The sequence below is a fragment of the Cheilinus undulatus genome, linkage group 5 (assembly GCF_018320785.1).
Source record: "Cheilinus undulatus linkage group 5, ASM1832078v1, whole genome shotgun sequence".
NCBI lineage: Eukaryota > Metazoa > Chordata > Actinopteri > Labriformes > Labridae > Cheilinus > Cheilinus undulatus.
Window position 1 is genome coordinate 5,495,974 of NC_054869.1, and position 27,205 is coordinate 5,523,178.

Here is a 27,205-nt window from a genome sequence, read left to right on the forward strand (position 1 = left end):
ATCAAAACAATGTTTTTAAAAGGCAAATTTATGAGCTAGAAAGTTAAATCATGACTTTAAAAAGTAATAGTATGAGAAAAAATGTTATATCATGAGTTTTAAAGGATAAAATATGAGATAGAATTTGGAATCTTGAGTTTTAAAGGTGTAAATATCAAATGCAATCCAAAATCATTAGTTTAAAGGTAATAAAATGAGATAAAATTAAAATTGTGACTCTAAAAGTTCAAAATATGAGATAAAAACTCAAAATTATGAATTGAAAAGGTAAAAATATTAAATAAAAAGTTAAACCCATAAGTCTAGGCCATAAATGCAAAATTCCATTCATCCATTTTCTATACTGCTGTTCCTGTTGGAGGTTGAGGGGTGGGGGGCTGGACCCTATCCCAGCTGTCATAGAGGCAGGGTACACCCTGGACTGGTCACCAGTCAATCGCAGGGCTGACATATAAAGACAGACAACCAGGCACACTCACATTCACACCTACGGCCAATTTAGAGTCACCAATTAACCTAATGGTGGTAGGAACCCACGTGTGCAAGGGGAGAACATGCAAACTCCAGACAGAAAGGCCCTGACTGGAAATCGAACCAGGGACCTCCTTGCTGTGAGGCAACAGCGCTAACCCCTGCACCACTGTTTGACACCCCTGTAGATGTAGATGTAAGTAGTCATAATTGTTTCTGTAAAACCTCTTTATACCAGTCACTGAATGCAGTAGTGAAAAAAATAAAAATGCAAGTAAAATACACTATAATTACAAGTACCTATCATGTTCAATACATAGAAATAGAAGCTTGAAATTGATTTAATTCTGTTTATCTAGTTAAATTGACCATTTAAATTTACACTTTAGCTCCAAAGCATTATAAATGATCATAAAAACAACATATTCAGGTGTGCAGATGGCCTAGTGGCCTAAGGTCATTCTCGTCCCATTTCCGACTCTATTCACTGTCCTCCTCTGTTAGTTAACGGCACTAAAAAGCCCAAAAATAAATTAAAAAAAACATATTCTGCATTTTATTGAAATATTAGCAATGACAATGGTGAAATTGAGACTACCCAACATTTGTACCCATAAGGCCTTTAGCATTGACAATAAAATTAATGTGGCCCCTCTGGTAATCAAAGTTGCTCATCTCTGTCAGATAAATTCAACTGGAGAGCCATTTACTCTTGCACATGTATCTAAATTGGACAAGGAATTCTGATCATGCACCAAAGTTTCTGCACCAGAAGCTGATTAGTATAAATGCTAACCACAGCAGAAGTCCCAAAGTTGTCTACCTGCAGACATCACAGTAATCTGGTGGTAACACATGCATCATAAAAAAAAGTAAGGCATGAAATTTTCAGGCTGTAAAGCTTATTAGTCTTTGCTATTTGACAAAAGACTGTTTAGCTGACTGATACATGGCTAGCAAAGTCAAGAGGGAAAGGTTAACAGCAATGACCTGATTTTCCCACGGTGCATGCATGCTGAGACAAGGACAGAAGCTCAGTTAAACGTTTTGTTCAAGCTGTAACCAAGGCTTAACTTAACCCTGCATCGAAACTGTCTAATTTGCATAAAAACTTTGGCTATTAAAAACCAGACAGTTCCCAGTACTGTTGGCAGTGGACATTTCTTTTTTTAAAACAAGCTGGATTTTCTCTAGTATCATATATCAGTATACTGTGAAAATTGTATAAAAATAAAGCCTCAGGTGCTTATGAGACATTACTGCTTTGCCACACTGCCCTCCAGTATTGGGTCTCTTCTCTGTAAAGGAAATATGATAACAAATATATCTGACTGCAGCCTCTTAGCTCTTACATAACGCAGCCTGCCAGCCAACTGCTGCTGTACTGCAGCATCAGCAGCTCAGATACTCATACAAGAATACGGCTGCACTTGAAGATGTCAGAAGCATCCCATCATATCTACGGGTAATTTCATCCGTCTGTGCTTGGTGTACGTACAGCGTGGTAACAGGCCGTCATAGTGGCTGTTCTCCGTACACAGCAGCTGTTAAAGCGGCAGGAAAGTGGACACCGCTCTGACTGAGAAGGCTGCAAACGTCTTGTAGACTCCTGTGCAGGGATGGAGGATCACAAAGGTGGCGTATGTCGTCTGATGTTTTCAACAGCTGGAGGAGAAAGGCACCTCTGGTGATGAGGCCACACAGGGTGCTGTGGAAGCGGGGGTCCCTGAGGTGAGCCAGCCAGGCCAGGGTCAGAGTCTCAGCTGGAGAGAGAACAAAACAGTGCTGTCATGATGCTCCTGAAAGGGTTTGAGAGGAGATGCATACTCTAATGGAAAAAGTAAGCTGTGCAACACTCCCCAATAATAACCAGATTTTTTCCAAAGTGAAGATTAAGACGTCAAGTATTCCCATTTTAGTGGCAGGTTAAGGTTGTACCTGGCTGCAGCTCTTTGCAGACTTTAAGTCCGTCCAGCACGTGTGCAGCATTATCCTCTGCCCATGATCTCTGTCTCTGTGCCAAAACAGAGGATTTAGAGTATTTTTCAGCCATCTGCAGCAGGTAAGGCAACACATGTGCCGACATGACAGAAGGCTCGGCAAACACATTGGCCTCATCCTGCTCGTACAAACTGGAACACCTGAAAAAGAGGGGAATAATAAAAGTTCAGAAAAAAATCAATCAGTGCCGTTTGCACAATAGTACTGATCCTGTCTAAGTCAGCATACACCGTCTCTGAAGCCTCCTTCAGCACTAATCTGAGCTCAGACTGAGCCAAGTGACACAGCAGCACCTCCAGTGTGTCTGGGACGTCCCAGAAATCCTCCAGGAGCAGGTCCAGCAGGAGCGGCAGAGCCTGGTTCACCTGCCTAACATAGACGCTCCTCTGGGGTATCCCTCGTCTCCTGTGGTGCAGCGTGGAGGTGAAACAGGCCGCCTTCATCCTCACCTGCTGGCTCTGGTCCTGCAGCAGGAACAGGCCTGTGTTCATCAACCTGAGGCAAAAATATTCAGCAGTTAGAGTCAGATTGTTTCCTTTAATAATTATATCAGGCTTTTCTTCCTACCTGACCACGATGAGAAGCGGGATGTTGTGTTGTCTCTCTGAAGCTGTACACAAAGCTTCGGCGCACGCTAACCGGAGAACTTCAGGGACGTCTGGAGACCGCTGGATTTCTAGGATGCTGCACCAGCGCTGGAGCAGAGATGACTTTACACTGAACAAGAAGAAGAAAACTCTTCATCCATCTTCAGATTCACCTCTTATATTCCTAATAAATCTTTATGAAAGCATCTTGGCAGCAGAAGTTGTTGCCAGATAGCATTTCCATTTAATTCTACTTTTGTTTAATATTTTCAGCAAAATATCGAGCTCAGTTCTGTCTGTGAAAACTTAGTAAGGCTGTAGAAATTCTTGAGATGTTGATACCTTGTTACTTTTACAGTAACTTAAGTCACTTTGTGGCTTATTCTGAGTTTTTTTGGGTCAGATACAACCCTCTAAGACTCTTGAAATTCTTGAAATGATTGTTGAGGAACGATTTATGAATCATATATCAGGTGGATGTTGCACACACATGAGCAACCATATGGTGTTGTAGCCTGCCTCTTCCATGGGACAGCCTTTCTTAACATCCGAGGTTTATTTTGGATGCTAAAATTATTTTACTTTGCACAAAGAAACAAAATTATTTCACCAAACCAAAAACTACCAGCGTCTAAATTATCAGCCCTTTAAACTGACCTTTTTGTTGAGCCGTACCACAAATGGCTGTTGTGCAATGCTGAGCTTCAACTTTGCAATGTTCAAAACTTGTAAAATCAAGTTAAACTGAGGCTTATCTTCACATTTAGACACAGTCTAAAAACTTCAGTAAAGGTTTGAGCTGTCACTACAGAAAGCATCATGCCAAAAACCAAAGAAATCAGTTCAGACTGGAGAAAAAGAATTGTTGATGCTCACAAAGTAGGAGAAGGATCTACAAAGTTATTACAGTGTTTCCAAGAGTCAAGAACTGGAGTGAAAAGAATCATGAAGAAATTCAAAGAAAGCCACACAGTCCAGAACAAGCCTGACAGAGGAAGGAAGAGAGAGATTCAGAGATGCAGGAAGGAAAAGTGAGAGATGTGTCTAAAAAGCCCAGAACAACTGATAAGTCTCTAGTGAAGGACTAAAGCAAGTCAAAGAAGACCATCACTAGAGCCCTGTGAAGGAATGGAACAAGAAAAGGTCCACTTCTGCAGAAGAGACACCTTCAAGCCAGACTGAAGTCTGCTAAGGACAACCTGGAGAAAGATTCTGATACTGGAAGCATGTCCTCTGGTCAGATGAGACCAAACTAACACACAATTGTGTGTGTGTTTTGTGTTTTCAATGTGTTTTTTAAATGCGATTTTAAGTGTGTGTCCTTATGTTTTGATTGAGCCTTGTCAAAGATGAATTTCTGTCAATTCTCAGACAGACAATAAAGTTTATCTATCTATCTAACCAGAGCTCTTTGGCCACAGAGACGTCGGTGATGTTTGGAGAAAAACACTGTCCCCACAGTGAAACACGGCGGTGGGAGGATTATGCTGTGGGGATGCTTCAGAGAGTCTGGAACGGGGAATCTGGTAAAGGTGGAAGGAAGCATGAATAAAGAAAGAGATGTGAAGATTTGGAAAGAAAACTGAAAACAGTCAGCAGCTGGGTTTGGGTTGTTGCTTTGTCTCCCAACGACCCAAAGCATATGTGTCTCCTGGTGAAGCACTACCTCCAAAAGACTGAAATGAACCTTACTGACTGGCCTGACCAAAGCCCTGATTTTAATCCCACTGAAAATCTGTGGGGTGAACTGAAGACCAGAGTCCATGTCAGAGGACCATCAAATCTGGAGGAACTTGAGAGCTTCGCCAAAGAAGAATGGGCTGGGATTCCTCAGGAGACGTTACAGAGACTAAAACTACAACAAACGACTGCAGGCTGTTAACTAGCAACAAGGAGACACAACTGACTGTTTGCATCAGAGGGATCATCATGTAGACTCTGGTAGTTTTTGTGACATATTTTTGTTTTTGTGTAAAAGTAAAATAATGTAAGCATCCAAAATAAAACTAGGATTTTTGGAAATGCTTTTAAAAATTCCTTGTTCTGTTTAACAGCACTTTGGAAATACTTAAAAAAGACATTTTAATAGGGGGGCTAATAATTTTGTCCTCATCTGTATGTGTTACCTCATGTGAGTGTGCCCTAAACTTAAAAATCTTCACAGAGTTTTGTGTTATTTAGACAGTATCCAGGAGTTTTCCTCAATCTGAGGCTTTTTAAAAACAAGAACTCAGTCGGTTTTTAATGCACAAGGCTTCTATTCATGTACCAAACTGAGATCTGTTGATTTCTACTGGTGCTTAAAAGCCAGAGCTGCAGGTGGAGGTGCATAGTAGTAGAATAAATCATGTCAAACCTGGAGTCACATAGCTGGAAGAGCAGCAGACTGGCAGCACACAGAGCCTGAGACAGGAACTCTGGACCCCCACGCTGCTCCTCCAAATCCCCCAACAACAAGTCCACACATTCAGGAAGGACGGGCTCCTCCAGCGGAGCAGACTGAGGGAGACGTTGGAGTGAAGTAGAGGCATCTTCAGACATCACCACCACCAGAGCAGACAGGTAGGCCCTGCAGTACTCCACATTTTGGCTCAACAGCGCCCCCTTCAGGTTTGACTGAGGAAGGAGCAAAGTAGAGTTTTGGCCTCTTCTATGAATCACTGACTTTCTTTTAAATCATTCTTCATTCATCAGAAAGGTCCTTTATTTTTCAGTTTTTCTTGTTTTAAAGAAATAAAAAAGGAAGAATGGTAGCAGAGCTGAAAGACCTGCTCCTGGCATGCAGACTAATAAATAAGCAGACTCCATAAACAGAGGCTCCTGTTAGCAGATATGCTCAATCACATCTTATCAAACCCACTTTAATGACAGACAATCAAAACTTGGTATGACTGAAAGCTCCAGCTTATATAAATCACCCATGAACAGCAGGTAATAAAACTGCTGGTATCCTCGCTGAATAGAGAGCATGATATTTAGACCTCCTTTGTTTTGTCAGAGTCGAGATTTAAATCTGAGTCTGTCTCTGCTCCACGCCCTCAGCCGTTACTCTCGAAGCTGTCAGACAGGTTCTTTAAATGTTGTTTTCTTCACTCTAAACTCTACAGAGCAGGTCTTGTCTCACCTGTAACACCCTCTGGATCGCCTCATTCAGGCTGGTGTGCTGCAAGCCCCGCCCATCCACCACCAATGTGACCAACGAGAGCTTCAGGTCGAGGCTCAGTGAAGGGAAGGTGTCCCACATTTGACTTGCCCACTTGAGATCCATGCATAAGAAGTGGGCAGCTTTTTGAAGGAAGGATGACGACCCAACCTGTGGAGAGGACAAAAATAAAGTATTAGAATAGGAACTATGTGCCTCTTATTATTTATTATACTGGGAATGCTTGGTAGAGATGGGGATGGTTAATTGTGATGGATATTGAGCCAAGTCCTTTATACTCCTACTGATGCTTTTTGATTGTTTGGTGGAAAGAAGGAATCACATTCTGGTCTAATTTGATGCTGATGTGCTTAGAGATTATGTTTCATCTCAAAAGAACTGATGCATGTTTTTGCACCATGGAAAAAATTAAATAACATGGTGTCACAAAATCCACAAGACCAGATAGCAGTTTCAAAAAGCTATAAAGTCACTGATCATCTTCTAATCCTATGGGGTTTGAAATATTTTCAAACAAAGGCTGGGTCCAACAAGAAGATCCTTGAGGAGTTTTCTGTTTCTTATTTCCTTAGGTACATTTTGACCCTCTTCAACATGTTTCAGTACTGGACCTTCATCAGGCAAACAGTGGACTGTGTTGCCTGATGAAGGTCCAGTACTGAAACATAGCAGGAAAAAGTTTGGGAGGCACTGCACTAAGTAATGTGCATTATTAGAGCTCCCTGCAGCCAAAGTAATATAAAAAAGTCCACCACTGTGACCTCTCATCTATTTTTTTAAATGTAAATGGACCTGCTCCCCCAGACACTGATTTTGCCAACGCAGAGTCCAGGCTGCAGGAGCAGCAACTACTCTTCCCCGTCTCAGGTGTCACTTCGGGAACAGATAGCAAAATTAAATCTTGTGACTAAGTCAAAAGCGAGCAAAGACTGCAGCTTCCAGCACTTTTAGCATTAATCAGATCACACAAGAATGTGGGAAACAGGTTTAGTAAAGCCTTATAAACAACAGTATACCAATGATTTAGGCTACAAGTGATCACTTAAGGCCACCCAGCTAAATACAATGATGAGATCAGGACTTTTTATAAACCTCAGCACCTCATGGTATACAGCATTTATTGATTAAAGGTTTTGAAAGGATGCGTGCATTTATACAACTTTCCTGTAACCGAAGAATGACAGCAAGACATCTGACACTAAAACCCAGCTGTAGCTTTTATGTTTTTGCAAGTTGCCCAATGTGATGCTTAAAAGACAGGGACTAATCAGTCAAGAACCAAAGGTATCTCTATAGGAGGACTAAATCACATCACAACACCCGCAGCAGTTTCTGCATAAAGCTCTGACCAATAAGTCTAAACGCATGAATGGTAGCAAAGCTGACGTCATGTACTCTTCTGCTTTTAGAAGCAGTACCACCATAAGGTAGAGGGCTAAAGTGCATCATTCTGGTACCAAAGGTAAAGTGTAAGGCCAGTACAAAGATACAGGTGGCTATAACACTGTGCATGTGAATTCTCCTGAATGTCATATGTAGTAGTATGGCAGAAAAAAGCCAGAAATGTGATGCAAATGTGAAAAATCACAGTTATTTAGTTTGATCTTGAGATCTGAGTTACTATCCTGATTACTCGTTGTTTTATCATCTTTGCCTCTTTATTTCTCAGCCACAGGTCTTGCTGTGTCAGCTCTCACCCATGTTTACTGAGTCTTATGTCCTTATAAATAACAGAGCACTGAAACAAACCTGAAGCTGCTGTTGAGGTTTTTGGAGGTCGTTCATGAGAGTTTCACTGATCTTTGACAGGAAAGTCTCACAGAGGAATCCTCTTAGTGACTCCACCACGCTGAGGTACGCCGCTCTCACCAGGGGGCAGCGTTGAGCTTCAGTCACCAGCCACAGCGAGGCTTCTACCCTGCTCAGCACCTCCCGCAGGTCAGCTGAGGGGGCGCTTTGGACAGAAACACAGCAGGATGATAAAGCCGGACAGTATCTGACGGATAAATAAACAAAGATGGTTTAAAGACTTACCTGTGCGAGCTCAGAGCTCGGTCTGAAAGCGCTCTGATCTGCAGTAGCTGTCCGTGCAGACGGTTGTGGCAGCAGCGCTCCCGTGGACCGGGAAGCTTTGTGGTCAGTTTGTGGAGGATGCTGGTGTACTCGGAGGGGGGTGTCATGGCAACCAATGCTTTTGAGGCCATCACTCTGACACCGTGAATGGGACTGTCAGACAGCTGGAGTAACGGAGGAAGGAAGTCTGACAGAGATCTGGAGAAAAAAAAAACAGAAAAGATGCTCACTAAACAGTCAGAATAGTCACTAGTCCGTCACAGACACATGAACCCTACTTATTCACAGCTGTTTAGTATGGATAGGATAAAATACTGTACAACTAAGTCAGTGGCTCCTAAAGTGGGGCGTGCACCCTCCAGGTGGGTGCAGCAAAGCCATGTCCAACTTGCAAAAAGGGGGGTGTTTATTTGCAACATTTCAGTGCTAGACCTTCATCAGGCTAGACAGTCTGCTGTTTGCCTGAAAAGTTTGGGAGCCAGTGCACTAACTAATATGCATTAGAACTGTCATTAGGGTGCCACCCTTTTCCTTTTATTCATAACAAGTTAATTCTTTTGTGTCTATAATAGCTGGCATTGTCATGGGGATGTCAGTAATACCATAAACATGTAATTGACAGGTATAATCATGACAGTTTACTCATATAAAATTAATCTCCCTCAGCTAAGGCTGCTCTAAAACCAAACCCTCTCTTCTGTGTAAATGAATAAATGTTTATAATTACTCTGTTGAGTCGTGGATTCCTGGCTGGAGTTGTGCTAATAGAGTAAGGACCGGGTAGAGCGAGGGTTGGAGATGAAGTCTGGCCTCGTTAAACGGACCCTGCAGGTCTTTCTCCGCCCCTCTCAGCTCGCCAAGCAGGAAGGGCTGGAGAGCAGGGTAGTGGATGAAGAAGGCAAGGGGGGACATGCCGTGCTGAGCGGGACCCCCGTCGTCACTACTGGGACGCTGACCGAGCATCCGGGAGCACAGAGAGCCTGAAAGAGAATTCTAGTGATTACAGCTGCACAAAAATGATTAAAAGCTCCTGAGTGTTTGGCTTGTTATCACACACATTGAAATTAATATCAGTGCCTCTTTATGACCTAAATAAGCAAACAAGTCCATCAGTGATAACACTAATTAGTTCCTTCCAGTTATAACAGGATTATTTCAGGTGCCTAACCAGCATCACACTGCAGAAACTGAAAAAACAGAGAAACCAAGGTGCTTGTCCTTACACAAAGTAAAAAATAAAAAGCATTTATCAAACTGTCCTGTTCTTAAAGCATAAACTTAAAGTAAAAGAAAAATAAAGTAAAAGATTAGTAGACACATCCTTGTTTCCATGTTCTTCATATAAAATCATGCATCCTTCTTACTGTAGAGCTGCAGAGCAGCGTTCCTCATGGCCCAGCATGGAGAGCTCATTAGAGTCAGTGACAGGACGGCTACTGACGGGGCGAACTGAAGCACGGCTGCACCCAGACCTGAACCTCGAACCAGAGCCTGCAGAGTGTGGACCGCGCACACCTGTACCAGGGGAAGGACATTATTCTCTGCTTTTATAAAGACCAATAACCGTCATTTTTACATTCTTTTATAGACTGAAGGTACGTTCTTACACCTACCTGGTTTCCTAGCTGTCCTGTGCTGACTCACTCACTGTGAGACAAATCTACCTGGAGGTACAAATAAAGTTGGCCTAACCTTTCTGCTGTTTGTACAAACCTGTGGCAGGTCCACTGTCTGGTCCCAGTCCTCAGGCACCGGGGTTTTTGCTGTCTCCAGTAAAGTCTGCATACTGTGAGCTAGCAGTGGTCTGGATTTACTCGCCTCCTCTGCTGATAAGACACAGAGGATGAGCATGGGCAGGCCGGCAGCCCGCCGAGTCACTGATGTCGAACGAGGGGACTGAATGACTTGCAATCCCTAGGAGGAGACACAGGAGGAGATTTATTACTGAGATGGTCCGACATCTTATGGAAGCAAATGTTCCCCACTCAAAAAAAGAAAAATGTGAAAGTAAGGCAATTCTATGAAAAAAAAACACAATCCTAAATCCTAATTATGAGAAAAAAAGTAAAACTTATGAGGAAAAAAAGTCAAAATTGAGAGATAAAAAGTCAAAATTATGAGATAAAATCATAATTATGTGAAAAAAGACAAAATTATGAGAAAAGACAGAATCATGAGACAAAAAGTCTAGATTTTGAGGTAAAAAGTTTGAATTATGAGAAAAGAAGACTACAATGAGATAAAGTCATAACTATGACATACAGAAATAACTATGAGATTATGTCATAAAGATGAGAATAATTATGAGATTATCATTTTATTAAAATTACTAGATTAAAAAGTCATCTCATAATTTTGTTTTTTCATCTCACAATTTTGTCTTTCTTTCTCATCATTTCACTTTTTATCTCATTACTATGACTTAAGTGGCAGAAATGGGGTCCCATAGCATCTAAACGTTTCAATGAAAACATAAAAACGGTGTGAACGCTCACTTGTTTTAGCATGTGAGCTGGGATTTCCTTCAGATCTGGGTCCCTGCTGCTCAACAGAGAGGAACAGAATCTGGTGAAGCCCACACAGCATCCCTCTACTGCCCCCTGGTGGTGACAGAAGGCATTTTTGACAGGAAGCGCATTTAAATCAAATAAATGGATAAAAACTGAATTAAATCTGTTTTATCTGTTAACAAAAACAAGTTTACAAAGCTTACCCAGTGACGACATCTGAGCAGAATATTTTTGAACACTTTTACTGCTCTCCTTAGATCATCTTTGGTCAGAGGACACTGGTTTGGTTTGGATTCAGTCAGGATTTTCTCCACCAGAGAGCCTAAAAAGATTCCTATCTCCTACAACAGAAGCATGGAAACCAAATCTGCAGTAAGAGAAAAGCCCAAAAGCAGCCAGCATGCTAAATTACACCTTCCTTCATCAGCTGACTGGATCACATGGTTCTGATATACCTTCAGTGAGACCCAGCAGCAGGTGAGCACGAGGCTGTGCTCCTCAGACAGCAGGATAATCTCCTCTCCATCTGCCTGACCTCCACCGGATGCCTGTGCTATTAGAGAGCTGATGGCGTTTCCCATATCACAAAAAGAAGGCGGGGCATCTAAGACAACAAAAAAAAAAGATCCCTGTCATAAATTAAACCTGAGATGTTCTGAGCCTAATCCCACATTCAGTGTTAATCTAACAGACTTCTCTGTCACCTGTTTCAGAGGCACAAGCGTCTACGTCTCCGTACAGAACGCCCAACAGCACCAGAGAGGTTTCCTCCATCAAGTCAAGCACCTTCATGGTCAGATTATGGCCAAGAGTGTCGTAAGGACTGCTGGGTCCATCCAGCAAACACCTCTGAAGGGCACTTAGAACACCTACAACATAACAAATTACAAGAATGAGCATGTTTGTTATTGTAGATGTTAGTGTCAAAAATCTGATCCGTCACCATGTATTGGCTTGGTTCTGGCAGCAAGCATCATGTCCGCTTTGGCTGTCAGATAATGTTCCTCCAGCTCCATCACCAGGAATCTGACCATGCAGGAGACTTCAGGTAGACTTCCACTGCTGGTGGAAACATCTCTGCTCCCTCTGCAGTCCTCTGGGTGATCCTGTGATCTACAACAATGATAAGCGTTTATCCTTTGCATGTATAGCAGCCTAGGCACAACCACTGACAACGGTGTGTAGGGAATAAGATTGTTCAATCTTTTGACACTCTGCAACCACCATACAGTCTGATATTTTTATGATCAATTGCTTAGAGAAGTATCAGGGATTTCATGAAAAATACAGGCTGTAGACATATTCTGGAGCACAGGATGCAAAGAAAGACAGAGAAAGGACTGTGGTGGTCCTTTCAAATTCACAGAAGATGCAAAAGTTGAATAAATGTCAGACAAAGCAGTTCAAACCAGTCGTTGAGTTCGGTTAAGGAGGAATAATACCAGCTGAGACACAAATTAAAAGGTAGGACAAAAAGAGAAGAACAGAGAGGTTTGAGTTGTTTTTGTCTCTCTTCCCTCATGAAAATGAGGGAGTAAGGGCAGCCTAATCTTTCTTTTCACAAACTTTTCTCTGTGTTCTCTTTGCCGTTCTTTTTAAAATTTAATGTTGGCACCAGCCAGGAAAAGCTGTTTTGTTTTGAGGGGGCATTAAGGGGAAAAGGTTGGGGTAGGTCGTATCAGTGTTGTCCCTGCCTGAAGCTTGCATGAACGGAGCCTGGGTCTGATGAAGAGAGTGGCGCTGTGGCAGTGAAGAGCTGTGTGGTGGATAGGCACCTTATCATTAATGCATAAGACCTGGGCGGCCAAAACATTAACATTTCTAATTGCAATTAATCACATCCTCTCTATAGCATTTTAAAATTTCACTATTTTCATTTAAGTCTGTTTTTATGTCTTAAATGAAGAGGCTCACTGACTGATTAACTTCCTGTTTAGTCACATACCTGCTTTTATAGATTGACTGTAAACTAAAACATAAACCATGAAAAAAGGAGCTTGTTATGGACTAAAAATAAAGGAACAGTAAGAAGAAAAATGATTGATAACACAAGGTTCAGATGTGTTTTGACTTGTCCACTGAGCTGTCTGTGAGTTTTTAAAAAAAAAATGAGACAATAAGGAGCAACGGTGGATTTATTTGACATTACTGTGGCTGCAGAGAGACGATGACGTGGCTTTACTACAGTTACACTTTAACATTATAATCATGACGGTCAAGAGTTGATAGCACAGTCTAAACTTCACAACAGTGTTAATTTTGACAGCACTTTTTAATTTAGTTTTAGTTAAAGTCTTTTGCCAAAAACATCTTTTAGTTTTAGTCATAATTTTGTCATCTAAATTGTTTTAGTTTTAGTGTAGTTTTAGTTGACGACACTTCCCAACATTTTTGCCGACGAAATTTACAGTAAATTTAGTTGAGTGATTGGATCTCTCCCCAACCTACCCTGCCACCACGCTGCAAAAGCAGTTGTGATTGGTTCTCCCTCGTATCTCATCCCACCTTTCCACACAGCCAAAGTAGCGGTGATTGGATATATGCCTAACTTGCCCCTACTTTCAACATGACGAAAGTAGTTCTGATTGGATAAAGTCTCTGTCAAACATTTTCGTCTCGGTTTTATTTGTTGACTAAAATGTCAGTTAATTTAGTTTTAGTTTTTGTCCATGTGCACTTGTTTTTATTAGTTACTGTCTCGTTCTCATCAGGGGGAAAAAGGCTATTAATGAAAACTGTAATGAAAATAATTAGTCAACAAAATTAACACTGCTTCACAAGTACACAGGCAACAATTCTGTACAGAAAGATGCTGATGTTTTTGTGCAATATAGACTAGCGGTTCTAGACTGATGAGTCAGGACCCAAAAGTAGGTCATGAAGCTGTTTCTAGTGGGTTGAAAAAAAGTCTATGATGTAAAAAGGCCCTAAGTCAGCAATGGGCAACTGTGGATCCAAAAAGGGCCCCATGAATTTTTCCTCACTTCCAGGAGCCAAATTGCTGCAAATTGTCAGATAATCTCAGTTTAATAATTATTTAAGCTTAACATAAGGAGAAAATCAGGAGTATATTAGGATTTAATATACCATCATTTATAATTTTAAATTTAAATGTAAACACAAATACTTGTTTTAATAAACTAAATGCAGAATCTAAGCCAATTTAACCTATTTTCATGCAATGAACATCAACGGTAATTTTAGCTTATTTGACTTATATTTTTTATTTAACAAATGCATTTACAGTGCATGTAAAAAGTACTTGCCCCAATGGATTTTTTCAAAACCTTTTAACTGATTTTACAAATAAATCAATCATGGTGAACATAATTTCATTTTGTGACCAAAAAAAAAAAAAAACCTCCCTGTGTGAAAACAGATTTCTACAAAGTAATGCCAATTAAATAAAAATAAGGTAAAAATAAGGTGATGAAAAATTTCAGTCTTTTTCTCAAGATTTAAATATATTTATCCCCTTTACCTGGATAACAAAGCTGGATTTTTTGAAAATTCCTTGAGAAATTCACAAATTTTCATGCTGTCTTAGGAAAAACTGAGTAAACAAAATAACATTCAAGTCTTTCTAATATTTAAAACATGTTTCTTCTGTCCTGTCTCTTTTTCAGTCATGTTTCCTCCCTTTAAGGGTCCAATCTAACCTTTTTTGAATCAAATACATTCGAGTGGTTGAACACTTTGAAGAACTTGGCTCGTGACTTCTCCCAGGGAGGGGGTGGTGGGTCCTGAGGCCTCCTGAGAACTTACCACTTATTTAGATCATGTGCAGGAGTTTGTGTGAAGTTTCTAGTGACAAAAATCAAGAAAATTTCCATGCTGGGTGCCTAACGGACTTGTGTTTTTTTCTATTTTCGGTCGCCTTGGCATCAAGACAGATATCAATGTTGTTTGTTTGTTTTCTAGTATCGTTAAAGTTTAAAATCTTAGAGACCCTGGTAGCTTACTTGTGAAGAAGCACCTTCATCATCAGCGCTCCCATTTGAGCCTCCTGCACCCGAGGGCTGCACAGAAGCTGTTTGGTTCTCGTGAGCAGCGCCGCAGTGATGTCGTCTGCAAATCTGGGCGGGAAGAATCGCAACAGTAGCTCAGCTGAGAGCTCCCGAATCTGCAGAACACAAGACAATACTTGAACTCCTCTATAAAATATAGTATCTGTAAACTTTATAATTTAAACACGAGGAGAGTTAAGTCAGCTGTACCTCGTTTGTAGAATCCTCCAAACAGCCAATCAGGATCAGCTGTTTGGTCCGGCAGAAGAAATCCCACAGTCCTCTCTGTCTGGCACACTGAATGAGAGACCCCATACTGGCTGTAAAATAGATTTGATGAAGTTCATAAAAAACAGATAGAAATTTCTATTCTAACAGAGTAAAGCAAAGAAGAAATAGCTCTGTAAATTAACAGACTATTTCACAAACATACTTTTATCGAGCAAAGTTAACACATTTTACTTCACTAAATGAAGCATTTTTCCCCTAACAGGGCAAACTAAAAAAAAATTCTAGTACAACTCTGTCTAGTATGACACATTTCTTGCTTTTATTTTGAAAAGTGCAGGCAAACTCCTGCACACTGTTAAATGAGACATTGGCAACATACAGTATAAAAATATTGCCAAAATTTTTGCAAATTAGACAGTGTGACGGTGTGTAGTTTAAGTTTTGATGGATTCACTACTCTCCAATACAGGGGTGCTATAAAATAGATGCAATTTTTAAAGCTTCCATAATTTTGGAAGCTTTAACAATACCATTAAAAGCACGTGGTATCAAAAAGTTTTCAAGAATGTAAATTTTTGACAAACTGTCCCCCTGCTGATGGGTTTTCAGACAAAATCGTCTCAGTTTGATCTTCTATTTGCAGAAAATTACAACTTTCTGAAAAATAAAACCATGCATTTTTATTTTTACCACGTATAATTAAAAAAACAAAGTTCCTAATGTTTTAACCACAGATTTTGTATTTCACCATGCATGCTTAATCAGCAAAGACGTGTCAGCCTCATTGAATGAGGTGAAATATACCTTTGTTGAAACAGACAGTGGGATTAAAAGACTAGGGAACATCTTGGAGTATTTGGGGGATTTTTATTTTTAGCCTGTTTGTTTCTGGTTCTCCACTCTGACCTGGAGGCTGTCCCTTCTTCTTGTCGGGGCTCCAGCTGTCTGTGCAGGTCTCCAGCACTGCAGACAGCAACAGCAGCGCCGTCTTCTTCCTCTGATAGCTGTGTCCTGGTGCCAGATAGGAGTAGGGAAGCTGAGCCAACCAGTCCACAAAACCTGCACGATAAAAAAAAAACGTTGTTGAAGTCCAAACCAATCCAATCCAAATTTATTTATAAAGCACATTTAAAAACAACAAAATGCTGACCAAAGTGCTGTACAATAAAAATTAAAAAAAACAATAATACAAACAATAAAGCACAAACGCAGGACCAGAGTGAGAACTGGAGGGCATATATGAATCAATAAAACCAGAAAGGATACAAAAGCTGATTCTCAAGCAGAGCCAAAAGTCGGGGGGTAAAAGTGTGTTTTTAAGTTTCATTGAAAGACAGGTAGCGAGGGGGACAGGCGACCATGAAGAGGAAGAGCACTCCAGAGCTTTGGTGCAGCTATTGAAAACTTAGTCACCCCTGAGCTTCAACCTTGACCTCTGGACAGTCAGAAGACACTGACCAGAGGATCTGAGAGTCCTAGGTAAAATATGGGGTTTTAAAAGGTCAAAAAGATAGGATGGAGCCAGCCCGTTTACAGATTAATAAGTTAATAACAAAATTTTAAAATCAATCCTAAAACGCACAGGAAGCCAGTGAAGAGAGGCTAAAATGGGAGAATTATGGTCATATCTACGTTGACCAGTTAAAGGCGAGCTGCAGTGTTTTCAAGCTGTAAACGATTCAGAGAGGTTTGGCTGGCACCAAAATATAGAGATAAAAACATGCATAACCTTCTCAAAATCATTAAGAGATATAAAGGACATGACCTTGGAGAAAAGAAGAGCAAGAACAGACAAAATAATGACAAAGTGCACATTTTCAGAGCATTTCCAACTACAAAAGCACTCAGAGAGCGCAGACCTCTTCAGAACCATTTTAAAAATTCCTGGATCCAGACAGTGATCCGGATCACTCCCAAAATCTAACCCGTTCTTCTTTATGCCATTTCTGAAATTTCCAGAAAATTTCATCAAAATCCGTCCACAACTTTTTGAGTTATGTTGCTAACAAACAAACTAACAAACGAACGAACAAACCCACCCGATCACATAACCTCCTCGGCGGAGGTAATTCGAGTAGAAGTCCTGACATGCCTCATATGCCAAACATTCTCAAGAAGAAATTTCTACTTACAATTAACCTTTGTAATGAGGACACTAACAGCTCATTTTTAAGTAGGTACATTTTTAAAGCTTCTTTTCTTGATTTTGCAAGTGGTAAAAGCCTGACTAAGCTCAAATCATTTTTAAAATTTTTTAGAGGATATCAGAGCCCGACATCCTTCTGGAGCTCGACAGTTTTTGTTTGTAGACCAGTAAGACTGACAACATGATGAGCAAATTTTAACACAATATGATGAATTTCTGTGACGTATGGTCATGTAGTGAAGTAGAGACAGTTAATATTTTTAATCTAATCGAGATTTTTATCCATAAAGGGGTCAAGAAAGTGACACAGAGCAATGAAGTTAGTGCCACGCTCACACCTGTCTGCTGCACAATGAAGGAGAGGAGAGAGAGCTGCGGACTGAGATCACTGTGTGCAGATTGCATGGATATAAATGCATGAAAATCATCGAACACAGAGTTAAAAACATTGTTAAAAAATAAGCGATGTCCGATGAAGCTGATATTTCCACCTCCCTCTGTGAAAAAGATTCTGATATCAAAACATTTCATTTTGATTCATTTTCACAGCAGGTAAGCCTCGTGTGAACAGGTGTGGAAATTTCTTAACTCAGTAAAACAGGGTAAGGGCAGAATTTAACTATTAAAACAGCAGGATTTTATCTGTCTGCCACACTGTCTCTTCTGTTAACTATGGTATGTCTGATCTTCTGCTCAAAGTCTGCAGATTGTGCAATAACCATTTCTGCACCCTGATGGTTTTGTAAAGTGCAAAGCAGTCCCAGTTAGATTTACTTTAAGGGACAAATTCCAACATTTGAGTTTTAATCTACAGACATGGGTTTCCTCTCCGTCTGGTCGAGAATCACCAGAGTAAGCATAGCTATGCAATTCTACAACTCCTCAACTTTGGCAGATTGTCAATGTATTCTATTTCTTACCGATCTAAGATTGTCCTAGCCCCCCCACCTTCAGTTAAATATTTAATAGACCAGTGTTACTCAATGAGTGATGATTTTGTGATGATTTGTGGCTCTTTTGTGTCTTAATTTGAATATTATTCCCCCCAAAAACCTTAAAAAAGGCAAACTCTGACCTCAGAAAATATCTATTGCAAGTCACAAGTCAGTTTTCCCACACTTAAACAGTAGGCTTTTATTGTCAAACTTAAATTTTCAATCTTTATTACTTTTCAGTATTTCCGTTGATCTTATTTGCAATTTTTTGCCTCTTTTTTTCATTTTTTGCCACTTTTAATCAATTTCTACCATTTTTGCCACTATTATACAGCTTTTGCTGCTTGTTGCCTACCTTTTAATTTGCATTTTTTCCCCCTTTTGACATTTTTCACCTCTTTTAAGTTGGTTTTTGCCATTAAATGCAACTGTTTGCTGATTTTTCCCAATTTTTTGCTGCTTTTCGCCCATTTTAGTCACTTTTCACTATTTTTTTGCTACGTTTTTGGCATTTTTGCCATCTGTAACTCATTTCTTTGTCACTTCTCACCTATTTTTTTCCACTTTTCACCCAGTCTTAGCCATTTTATGCCTATTTTTTCCCCTTTTCATCCATTTTTGCCACTTTTGGTCATTTTTGCCAAATTTAACTTATTCTTATTGCCACTTTTCACCACTTAGATTGTAGCTCTTTCAAAGGCATTTTAGAACAGTTTGGCTCTTTGGAAGAGTAACACTGCAATAGACAGAGCTGCAAATGAAAAGCAGCTCACCTATTCCCTCCTGCAGTACTTCCACAGTCCTCTCACAGTTCTTAGCGTCTCCTTTCTTTTTGGTCTTCTGTCCTCTGACTCGTGCCAAGCAGCCATCTCTGATTCGAACCAGAAACTTCTTTACTGCAGCCTGAAAATGTTGACGAAAAGGTGAAGACTCACAGTTTAGGTTCTGAGGGATAAACATCCTCAATATCAACATCTCCTCTGTGGTCGGGGTGTCTTTAGTCTTCGGGCTGCTGCAGAGGAGGTTGAGAGCAGCGAGGCGGACTTTGTCATCTGCAGAACCGAGAGCGAGCTGGAGGGTTTGAAAGGTGGAGCTCCCTGTCAGAGTCCAGGGAGATCTTCCCGTCACGGCTCGATACGAGCTCAGGATGCAGGCCCAGGCGTGGAGGTGACCGGTCGAGTACGGGTCCAGAGAGGAAAGCAGAGGATCCACAGCAGAGGGGAAGACCTGAAAGGTGGAGGGTAACAGGTGTGAGGCGCTGTTGTTCTGGAGAAGAGTCACATCAGACATCAGAGCCTCGTGGACGACGGGCTGCCAACGCCTTGCCCACTGATTGGCTAACTCCAGCTCGGTGTGTGAGCCGACACTTAGCTCTCTTCTCTGCTGCAGGATCAGACACCTGTAGAGCTCTGATCCACACGGTGAAAGGTGATTGGTCGACAGGCACTTCAGGATATGACTGGGGATTTCTGCATTTTGATCCAGCACCTGGTTGAAGAAAAATGTGGCAGCCTCATCATTATGATTTTATTCCAATATGGTTAAAAACAAGGCCTGAAAGTATTGTCTTAATGAGAGGGAATTATTATTGAATGTGCTTAAAGACACACAGGCGACAGCACAGTTTCCATTAAATTGGTTGCAAATTGATTCACTGTTCAGCATTTACTCCAATATCAGAAATAGTCTGATAGTTCTAAACTTCAACTTCTAAAGCAGATGTAGCGCTGCTCCACATGGATCCTATAGAGGATGATTAAGTAAGTATTTAGCCAAATCTATTTATGTTTTTCCTTTTAAAATGAATAACCTTCTACTAAGTGCAGTAGTAGCACTATTGTAAACTTCAAGGCCTTTCTGCAGGCATTTCTGTAGATTAACTAAATGTAGGTGTTTTAAACATTTTAATGATTCTGACTCTCACCATGTCAGTCCCCAGGAATGGCAGCAGTGCACACAGGCGGTGATATTTGGCTTTAGCCTCCCATGGTAGCTTGATTATTCGCTGAAGAAGAGTCATATAGAGAGTCTTCTTTGTGTCTGAGAAGTGCTCACAGTCCATCTCATAGATGTCCAAGAGGAGACCAAAGGCAGCTCGCACAAATTCAGCCACACCTTCCACCTGTAGAAACACAGTAATGTGGATCAATCCTCTTTTTCTTTAACATATCTTCCATCTGCAATAACATAATATTGTTATTTCACTCACTGGGCTTTCTGCATTGGTCCAGATGAGGTGAATGAGCTCTTGCTGCAGGCTGCTGCCATCAGTCAGAAGAGGAACACCCGTCATCTTCCAGATTTCAGCCAAACACTCTTTGACTTTCTTCAGCCAAAGTGTCAAAACTGCAACATGTCACACTTTAGCAGTGGCATCCTGCGCTAAAACCAAAAGAATGAACATCCTGGAAGTGACTCACCTTCAAAGGCAAAGTAGTGACAATCCAGCTTCTCCTCACACAGCGCGCAGACTAAAGGGAACAAACCCTTCAGGAGGAAACATGTCTGAAAACAAGGACGGGATGAGAGAGAGAGCACAAGAAAAGTAGGGCATTTTTGGGATTAAAGTTAAGACTAGATTTACTTTGATGTCCTTCTCATGTGAACTGAGCAGGATGTGAGGTCGAGAGCAGGTCAGGAGGCCTCTGCAGACGACCAGCCTGTCCACGCCGTCCCTACCTGCAGGCGTGCACTGAACCTGCAGAGCACCGACAGTCAGACGCCACAGCTCTGTGAGAGAAGGAGCAGAAACTGTGGAAATCAGGACCATTATGATACCATACAACACAATGGGATGATGAAGCAATTACAGTTACAATGTGATAGGACATGATGCAATGCAATAAGAGGGAATGTGCTGAAATATAAAACTATATGATACATTATGACACAAGGCAATGAGACAAGGTTACATCTTGATGCAACTACAATGTGATGCACTGCAATCCCACAAGCTCTGATAAGATTTTCAAACAATTACAAATTAATTGCATATAATGAAATTTCTGAGGTTAATTGCAATTGTGATCCCCTCATTTTGAAATCACATTCATTTATATTTACAACATTTTTCTCATGTTGGATCTTTGCGCTATATCAAACTGAGGGTGATTCACTTCCTGCTTGGATACAGGCCCGCTTTTATCGTGAAAGAGAATGAGGAACTTTGGGTGGACTCAATACAGAAGCATCAGTACATGAAAAACAATCACTACTACAATCACTGATGAAAACCTCCAAACAGCATCTTGCACACAGAATCCATGTTGCACAAGACTACATGATGATACTGCACAACAAAAATGGTCTACAGAAACATTCGTCATCGGCTTTAGACAGAAAAAAACAGAGGTATAGTGGCGAATTAGATTAATGTGCAATAAGGCCTGCTGCAATTTACAGATCGCATAAAGCTGCAATATTTCTTAAACTTGAAATGTGTCAAATTAGCGATTTAATACATTCATTCTTTGCAGCAGCTTTACAAGCTTGACTTCCTCCACCCCAGCCACCTCCTTTATAGCTTAAGCTTGTTGCATCCTCATATTCAGATCCATGCTACTATGGATTAATTGCCCCTGAAATAATTTCATTTTTTTTCGATACACATTGTCATTTATGTGTCCATCCATACGAGGATTTCTAGCCATGTGCTCCCTGGAAAGTCAAAGCAAGCCTTTTGACTAACCCAAGGAAACTCTTGAGAGCAGAGCCTTCTCTGCAAAGTAAAACTGTAGGCCACAGGTGTCAAACTCAAGGCCCGGGGGCCAAATCGGGCCAATAGAATGATTATATCCGGCCCGCGAGACCATTTCATATTCGTATTATAACTGGCCCACTGGTATGAGGTTTTCAGATTTCCTCCAGTATAAAAATGTAAACTGCAACATGATTATTTCAAATATCCTTGTTAAGCCATAAAACTCTGAAAAGTAGAGTAAGAAAGATTTCATAAAAAGTCAAGAATGTGGGAAAGAAATTAATTTGTGTTTTATTTCATATTTTCAATTTTGCATCTCAAGATTACGACTCAATTTTATGATTTTGTTTTTTCATTTCATGTTTGACCTTTTAAACTTATATTTTGGACTTTATGTAACACATTTTTATCTTTTAGATCCCCAACTTTAAATTTTTAGTCATATTTTGACCTTTTCAACTCCTTACTTTGGCTTTTTAGTCCCATATTGTGACTTTTAAACACGATTTCAATTTTTTTCCTCATATTTTGACATTTTAGATTCATAATTTTTACTTTTTATATCAAATTTGACCTTTTACACTTCCAATTTTGAATTTACATCATATTTTTAACTTTTTAAGTCATTATTTTGAATTCTAGCTCATATTTTGACATTTTCAGCTGCTAATTTTGGCTTTTTAATCCCGCATTTTGAACGATCAGACTCACATTTTAAAATTTTAAGTCATATTTTTACTTTTAAACTCATGATTTGGAATTTGATCTCATATTTTGACTTTTCAGATTTATGATTTCAACTTTCTTCTGGTACATTTTCTCTTTAAAAACATTATTTTCTATTTTTAATATCATGTTCTGATCTTTTGAACTAATAACTTTGAATTTTTATTTCAGATTTGAGCCTTAAAACTTATCATTTTTAGTTTTTTGAATATAATGGTTTATCATCAGTGCCATTTTTTTTTTTTTTTTTAGATTTTATCAATGGTGAAATTGAGGTTGACAGTTTTGGTTAAATCTTGACCCTGTTAGGCCCTCAGGTTAGACCTAAATCCAGAATCCGGCCCCTGCTTTGATTGAGTTTGACACCCCTGCTGCAGGCTATATCCATTTTGCAATGAAATGTTTAAATGTATGATGAGTGTTCCTGACTGAATTTAGGTTATAGTATGAATTGATTTATTGCTTGAACTTGTTGAAAAATGCACAAGTTGAGTAATCTAATAACAACTGCATAATAAATCGCATTCGCAATATCAGAGAAAAACAGTGCAATTATTTATTTTTTTATTTATTTATTTTTTTCAGATTGTTTGGCTCTAATATACAGGTTAAGTGTATCTCAGTTTATTCACCTGGGCATATTCCCAGAAAATGCACATGCCATTTGTCCGACAGTTTAGGAAAGGCTCCTACCGGAGTGTGAGACCTGTAGCAGACTCCAGGCAGCAGCCTCTCCAGCTCTGCTCTCTGGTGCCGTGTTGATCAGCATGGCCACAGCTGTTCCCGCTAAAAGACGAGTGTCTCTGTTGCAGCACTGCAAAACACAAACTGGTGAGACAAACAAATCTAAAAAAAAATTTAATTTCTGAGCATCTGGACATAAGAAAACAAGTCAATAAGAAACCTTTCCAAGTATTATATCCATCAGAGCCTGCAGGATCGTCTGCACTGAAGGGCTAACATTATCCTCATCCCATACCAGAGGAGCCAGTTCAGCAGACAACAGCTGGAAGGTCTGCAAACATATCTGCACAGAAAGATCACAAAACAAGGCTGTAAGAGCATGTTTCAATTCTAACCCATTGTGTTTAATGGTCTTTGTGACATGTTCGTTCATACAAGTTGAATGGAGCCGCATGCTTTCTCTGCACTTTCTCCCAAGGTTAAATTCTCTTTAATAAATAAATATCTAGTTGAATCTAATAAAGGTAATAAAGCGACTTCTTCAGCGTACTGCTCTTCCTTTACCTTGACAGTGATGTAACACAGCGGTCCGTCTCTGAGGGATTCTTGTTGCAGAACAACAGGAAACAACTCGGACACTTTACTCAACAAGGAGACGAGGGATTCTCGCCAAACATCACGGCCAACGGCGCTGTCCTCCAGGAACATACAGGCTGCAAAAAGTTGATTTTATACAAGATTTTAAAAAACAGCATACAAATAGCAGGGGTGTAATAATACAATATGCATCAAAACAACAGGATCAAAATCAATTTTTTATTTTCACGATTTGTCTTACTTTTAAAAAAGGCACAGAACTTTGGACACACTTTGTAGATAAAGATGATTCTTATATCAAAACTATCAATAAATGCTAAATATCTTTTTTCCCCTTGTTTTCTTAAAAATATATGTAATACTTTTTCAATTTTGGGGGATATGTTCCTTAAAGAAAATGCCACAGTTGCTATCCTAAAGCACACCATTTCAAACTTGTTTACAAATTTAAAAATTACATTTAAACAGATCCTAATTAAAATAAATATTAAATAAAAATATAAATAAAATGAATATACGTATTGCACAGCCTGTAATAGGCCTGTAACATTTGTTTTAATTATTTGTTCAGATATTTCAGTGTATTGTGAAAACATTAACTCCTTACCTCTCTGCAGATTTTCCAAAGAGAGTAACTGGAAAAAAGGAAAAGGAACTGTAGTTCAGAGGTCATCAAGTACTTTTTCACAAGGGCCAGATTCAGTCCAGACAGAAACTCTGTGGACCGGACTTTCAAATACACAAAAATTTTATAAATATTTTGGTCTGGTTGACATATTCTTGTATCAGTATTTGTATTATCTTTAAAAAACGCAGAATATTTTTAGTTATTACCGGTGAGATCTATCCCTATTATCTATCATGCAGCAGGCCTGACAACAGAGTTGGCTGGGCCCCGGAAATCAAAGAGAACAGGCCCTCCACAAGTGTGATTTAACCCAAGTATTAACTCATTTTAACCCTTTTTACCTCTTTTCCTGCAGGTTTTTATCCCCTTTGTGCCACTCTTATCCATTCTTGCCACTTTCAAACCTCTTTTCAATACATTTTTTCAACAACAGTTGCAACTTTTAACCAATTTTTGCCACTTTTCACCCAATTTTGCCACTCTTTAACCCTTTACCTACTGACCTGGTGTCGGCACTGTGTTTTATATGTCTGGAGTATTATTATCGTAACTCTGTAAAAGTCTGTCGGATCAGAAAAATTCCAACAGCGTTGGAAAGCTGAGAATTGTGGGCATGCGCACATATATGGTTCATTACGGTACTCGCAACCATATGACGTGGGCATTCATAGCAAAACACCAGAAGTATCGCGAGACCGCTACACGGATTCTCAACACTGTAACTCCTTGAAAGATTGCTCAATCTAAAAAATTCCAACGCTGACAGAGAGCTGAGAATCTGTGCTTTCCGGCAATATATGATGTGTGGTATATATATTACGGTAATGTCGAACAGCATTGCGAAAACGGCAGCTTTGGCAGAAGACGAGTGAGAAAGGAGAGTGAAGGAAGAGAGTAAAAGGAGAGCGAGCGAGAGTGGGGTTTTGTTTTCAAAAAATAGCGTTATAGAGGCATTTGTGCTTGTCTGTCATGTGCAATAACAATATGTTACTTGAGAATGTTGAGAATGCATTTTTCCACTTTTATTTGCACTAATTGTCACCTATGTATATAGTTATCTTTTGCACTGTGTTTTGCACACCCAGAGTCCTAGACTCAAGAAATGACTGGTGATTGTTCTAAACAAGTCTAGATTTACATTTCAAATGTCAAATCAAAACTTCATGAGCAACATCAAAATTTCTTCTCATAAAAGCCATGAAAAAAAAATCCTTTTTTGTGTTTTTCTTCTTTTAAACTGCTGACAATTCCATATAATGTGCAACAATCATTAACCAGATGTTGAAAAGTCAAGTTGAAGTACTCCTGGGAAAAGGGACCAAAGCTCTCAGACTTAGGGCATTTCCTGACTATTTTACAGCCATAATAACAAAATATGTCCAAATCACCATTTTTAGACTCAGTAGATAAAGGGTTAACTTCCTTTTGCAACTTTCCTGCCAACTATTTCCCTTGTGTGCCACTCTAACACTTTTTTTGTCATTTAATTTTGCTGTATTTTTGCCACTTTTAACCCATTTTTGATACTTTTTGCCTCGTTTTGCTTCCTCAACCCAATTTTGCCATTCTTCAACCCCCTTCATATCACATTCCCTGCATGTTTATCCCCTTTGTGGCACTCTTCTATTTTGCCCATTTTTAACAAATTTTCATTACTTTTTTGAACTATTTTTCTATTTGTAACCAATTTATGATACTTTTTGCCTCTTTTCCCCCCTGTAACCATTTTTTTTTTGCCACATTTTAACTGCTTTTCACCACTTAATCTGGTTATTTTTGCAGCACTTCTGCCAACCTTAACCCTATTTTTAAATATCTAATAATTATGACAGTAAATTTCTGTAAAACACATTAAATGTTTAGTCATTCTCAAGCTATTTCAAAATTAATTGCTTGTGGGATCGATTTAACAGCTGCAGACATTTACAGTACAGCCACAGGACACTCTTAAAACCACAGCATCTTCTTTTACTTCTTTTCTGAATTAAATGATCTTTGGGGGGTGGACAGGCAGCTTTGGGGGGCCTGATATGGCCCCCGGGCCGCCAGATGATGATCAGTGCTGTAGTTCCTCGGTGCATGTAAGACATAAACAGATGAAAGAGCTAGTTACCTGTTCAGTTTGGATTATATTCTGCAGACAGTGCTGGGTCTCTCCTAAAACAACACTATGCTTCACCTTTGCCAGCTGCTGCAGCATCTGCCAAACAAATATGAATTTTAAATAACTATGCACTGTGTATTATGAGTTGCACAGTGAGCAGACGAACTGTGGGGCTTACCTGGTCCACTTTACGGCAGGCTGTGGAGATGTTGGCCATCTGCAGCTGCAGGGAGAGCAGCAGTCTGACAAGGATCAGGAGTTTGTCCTCCTTTAAAGAGTGAAGCTGGTCCTCTGAGATGAGTCTCAGCAGCTGAACAGCCTCCTCCAAACAGCGCTCCTTACATCTTTTAACACTGGCTCTGTTTATATACGACAGTCCTCCTTCAGTCACCATCTCTCCTTACTATTAACACAGTGTTAACAGGACATGAGGTTAAAGGTACCCACCTGGAGGCTTCTGACAGTTTCTCAGTGAACAGGCTGAGAGTTTGGCAGATATTTTCAGCTGCTTCATCCTCGACGATCACACAGTCCTGAAAAGTAGTCATCAGCTCTTCAAACGACAACATTTCCTGATTTCTCCACTGAAAGATCCTCTAATGTTGACAGAAACATTCATAGCACGCTGCTGAGCTGTCTACA

At 40.0% G+C, this 27,205-nt stretch overlaps 1 protein-coding gene across 1 annotated transcript; it reads right to left on the bottom strand.

The window, feature by feature from the left end:
* Positions 1-297: 297 nt before the first annotated feature.
* Positions 298-27,205, bottom strand: si:ch211-225b11.4 (thyroid adenoma-associated protein homolog). The gene is made up of 31 exons (XM_041788146.1): positions 27,011-27,205; positions 26,742-26,922; positions 26,573-26,659; positions 24,439-24,466; positions 23,799-23,947; positions 23,455-23,577; positions 23,244-23,364; positions 20,709-20,854; positions 20,545-20,629; positions 20,334-20,470; positions 20,049-20,246; positions 18,898-19,612; positions 15,950-16,102; positions 15,023-15,132; positions 14,768-14,928; positions 11,749-11,918; positions 11,510-11,674; positions 11,261-11,409; positions 11,009-11,146; positions 10,791-10,895; positions 10,009-10,209; positions 9,660-9,810; positions 9,023-9,275; positions 8,257-8,493; positions 7,972-8,176; positions 6,184-6,372; positions 5,416-5,675; positions 3,040-3,189; positions 2,701-2,967; positions 2,410-2,612; positions 298-2,234 (listed from the first exon to the last, which is right to left on the bottom strand). The coding sequence occupies exons 1-31, from the start codon at positions 27,130-27,132 to the stop codon at positions 1,987-1,989; spliced, it is 5,607 nt and encodes a 1,868-aa protein (XP_041644080.1). The 5' UTR covers positions 27,133-27,205; the 3' UTR covers positions 298-1,986.

Excerpts from the sequence above, each read along its gene's own strand:
- si:ch211-225b11.4 (XM_041788146.1), bottom strand. The coding sequence starts at position 27,132 with ATGTTGTCGTTTGAAGAGCTGATGACTACTTTTCAGGACTGTGTGATC. Across the intron at positions 23,365-23,454 it reads TGGATATAATACTTGGAAAG|TGCTGCAACAGAGACACTCG; the intron begins GTTTCTTATTGA and ends TGTGTTTTGCAG. Across the intron at positions 20,855-23,243 it reads GCTACAGGTCTCACACTCCG|AGCTGTGGCGTCTGACTGTC; the intron begins GTAGGAGCCTTT and ends CTTCTCTCACAG.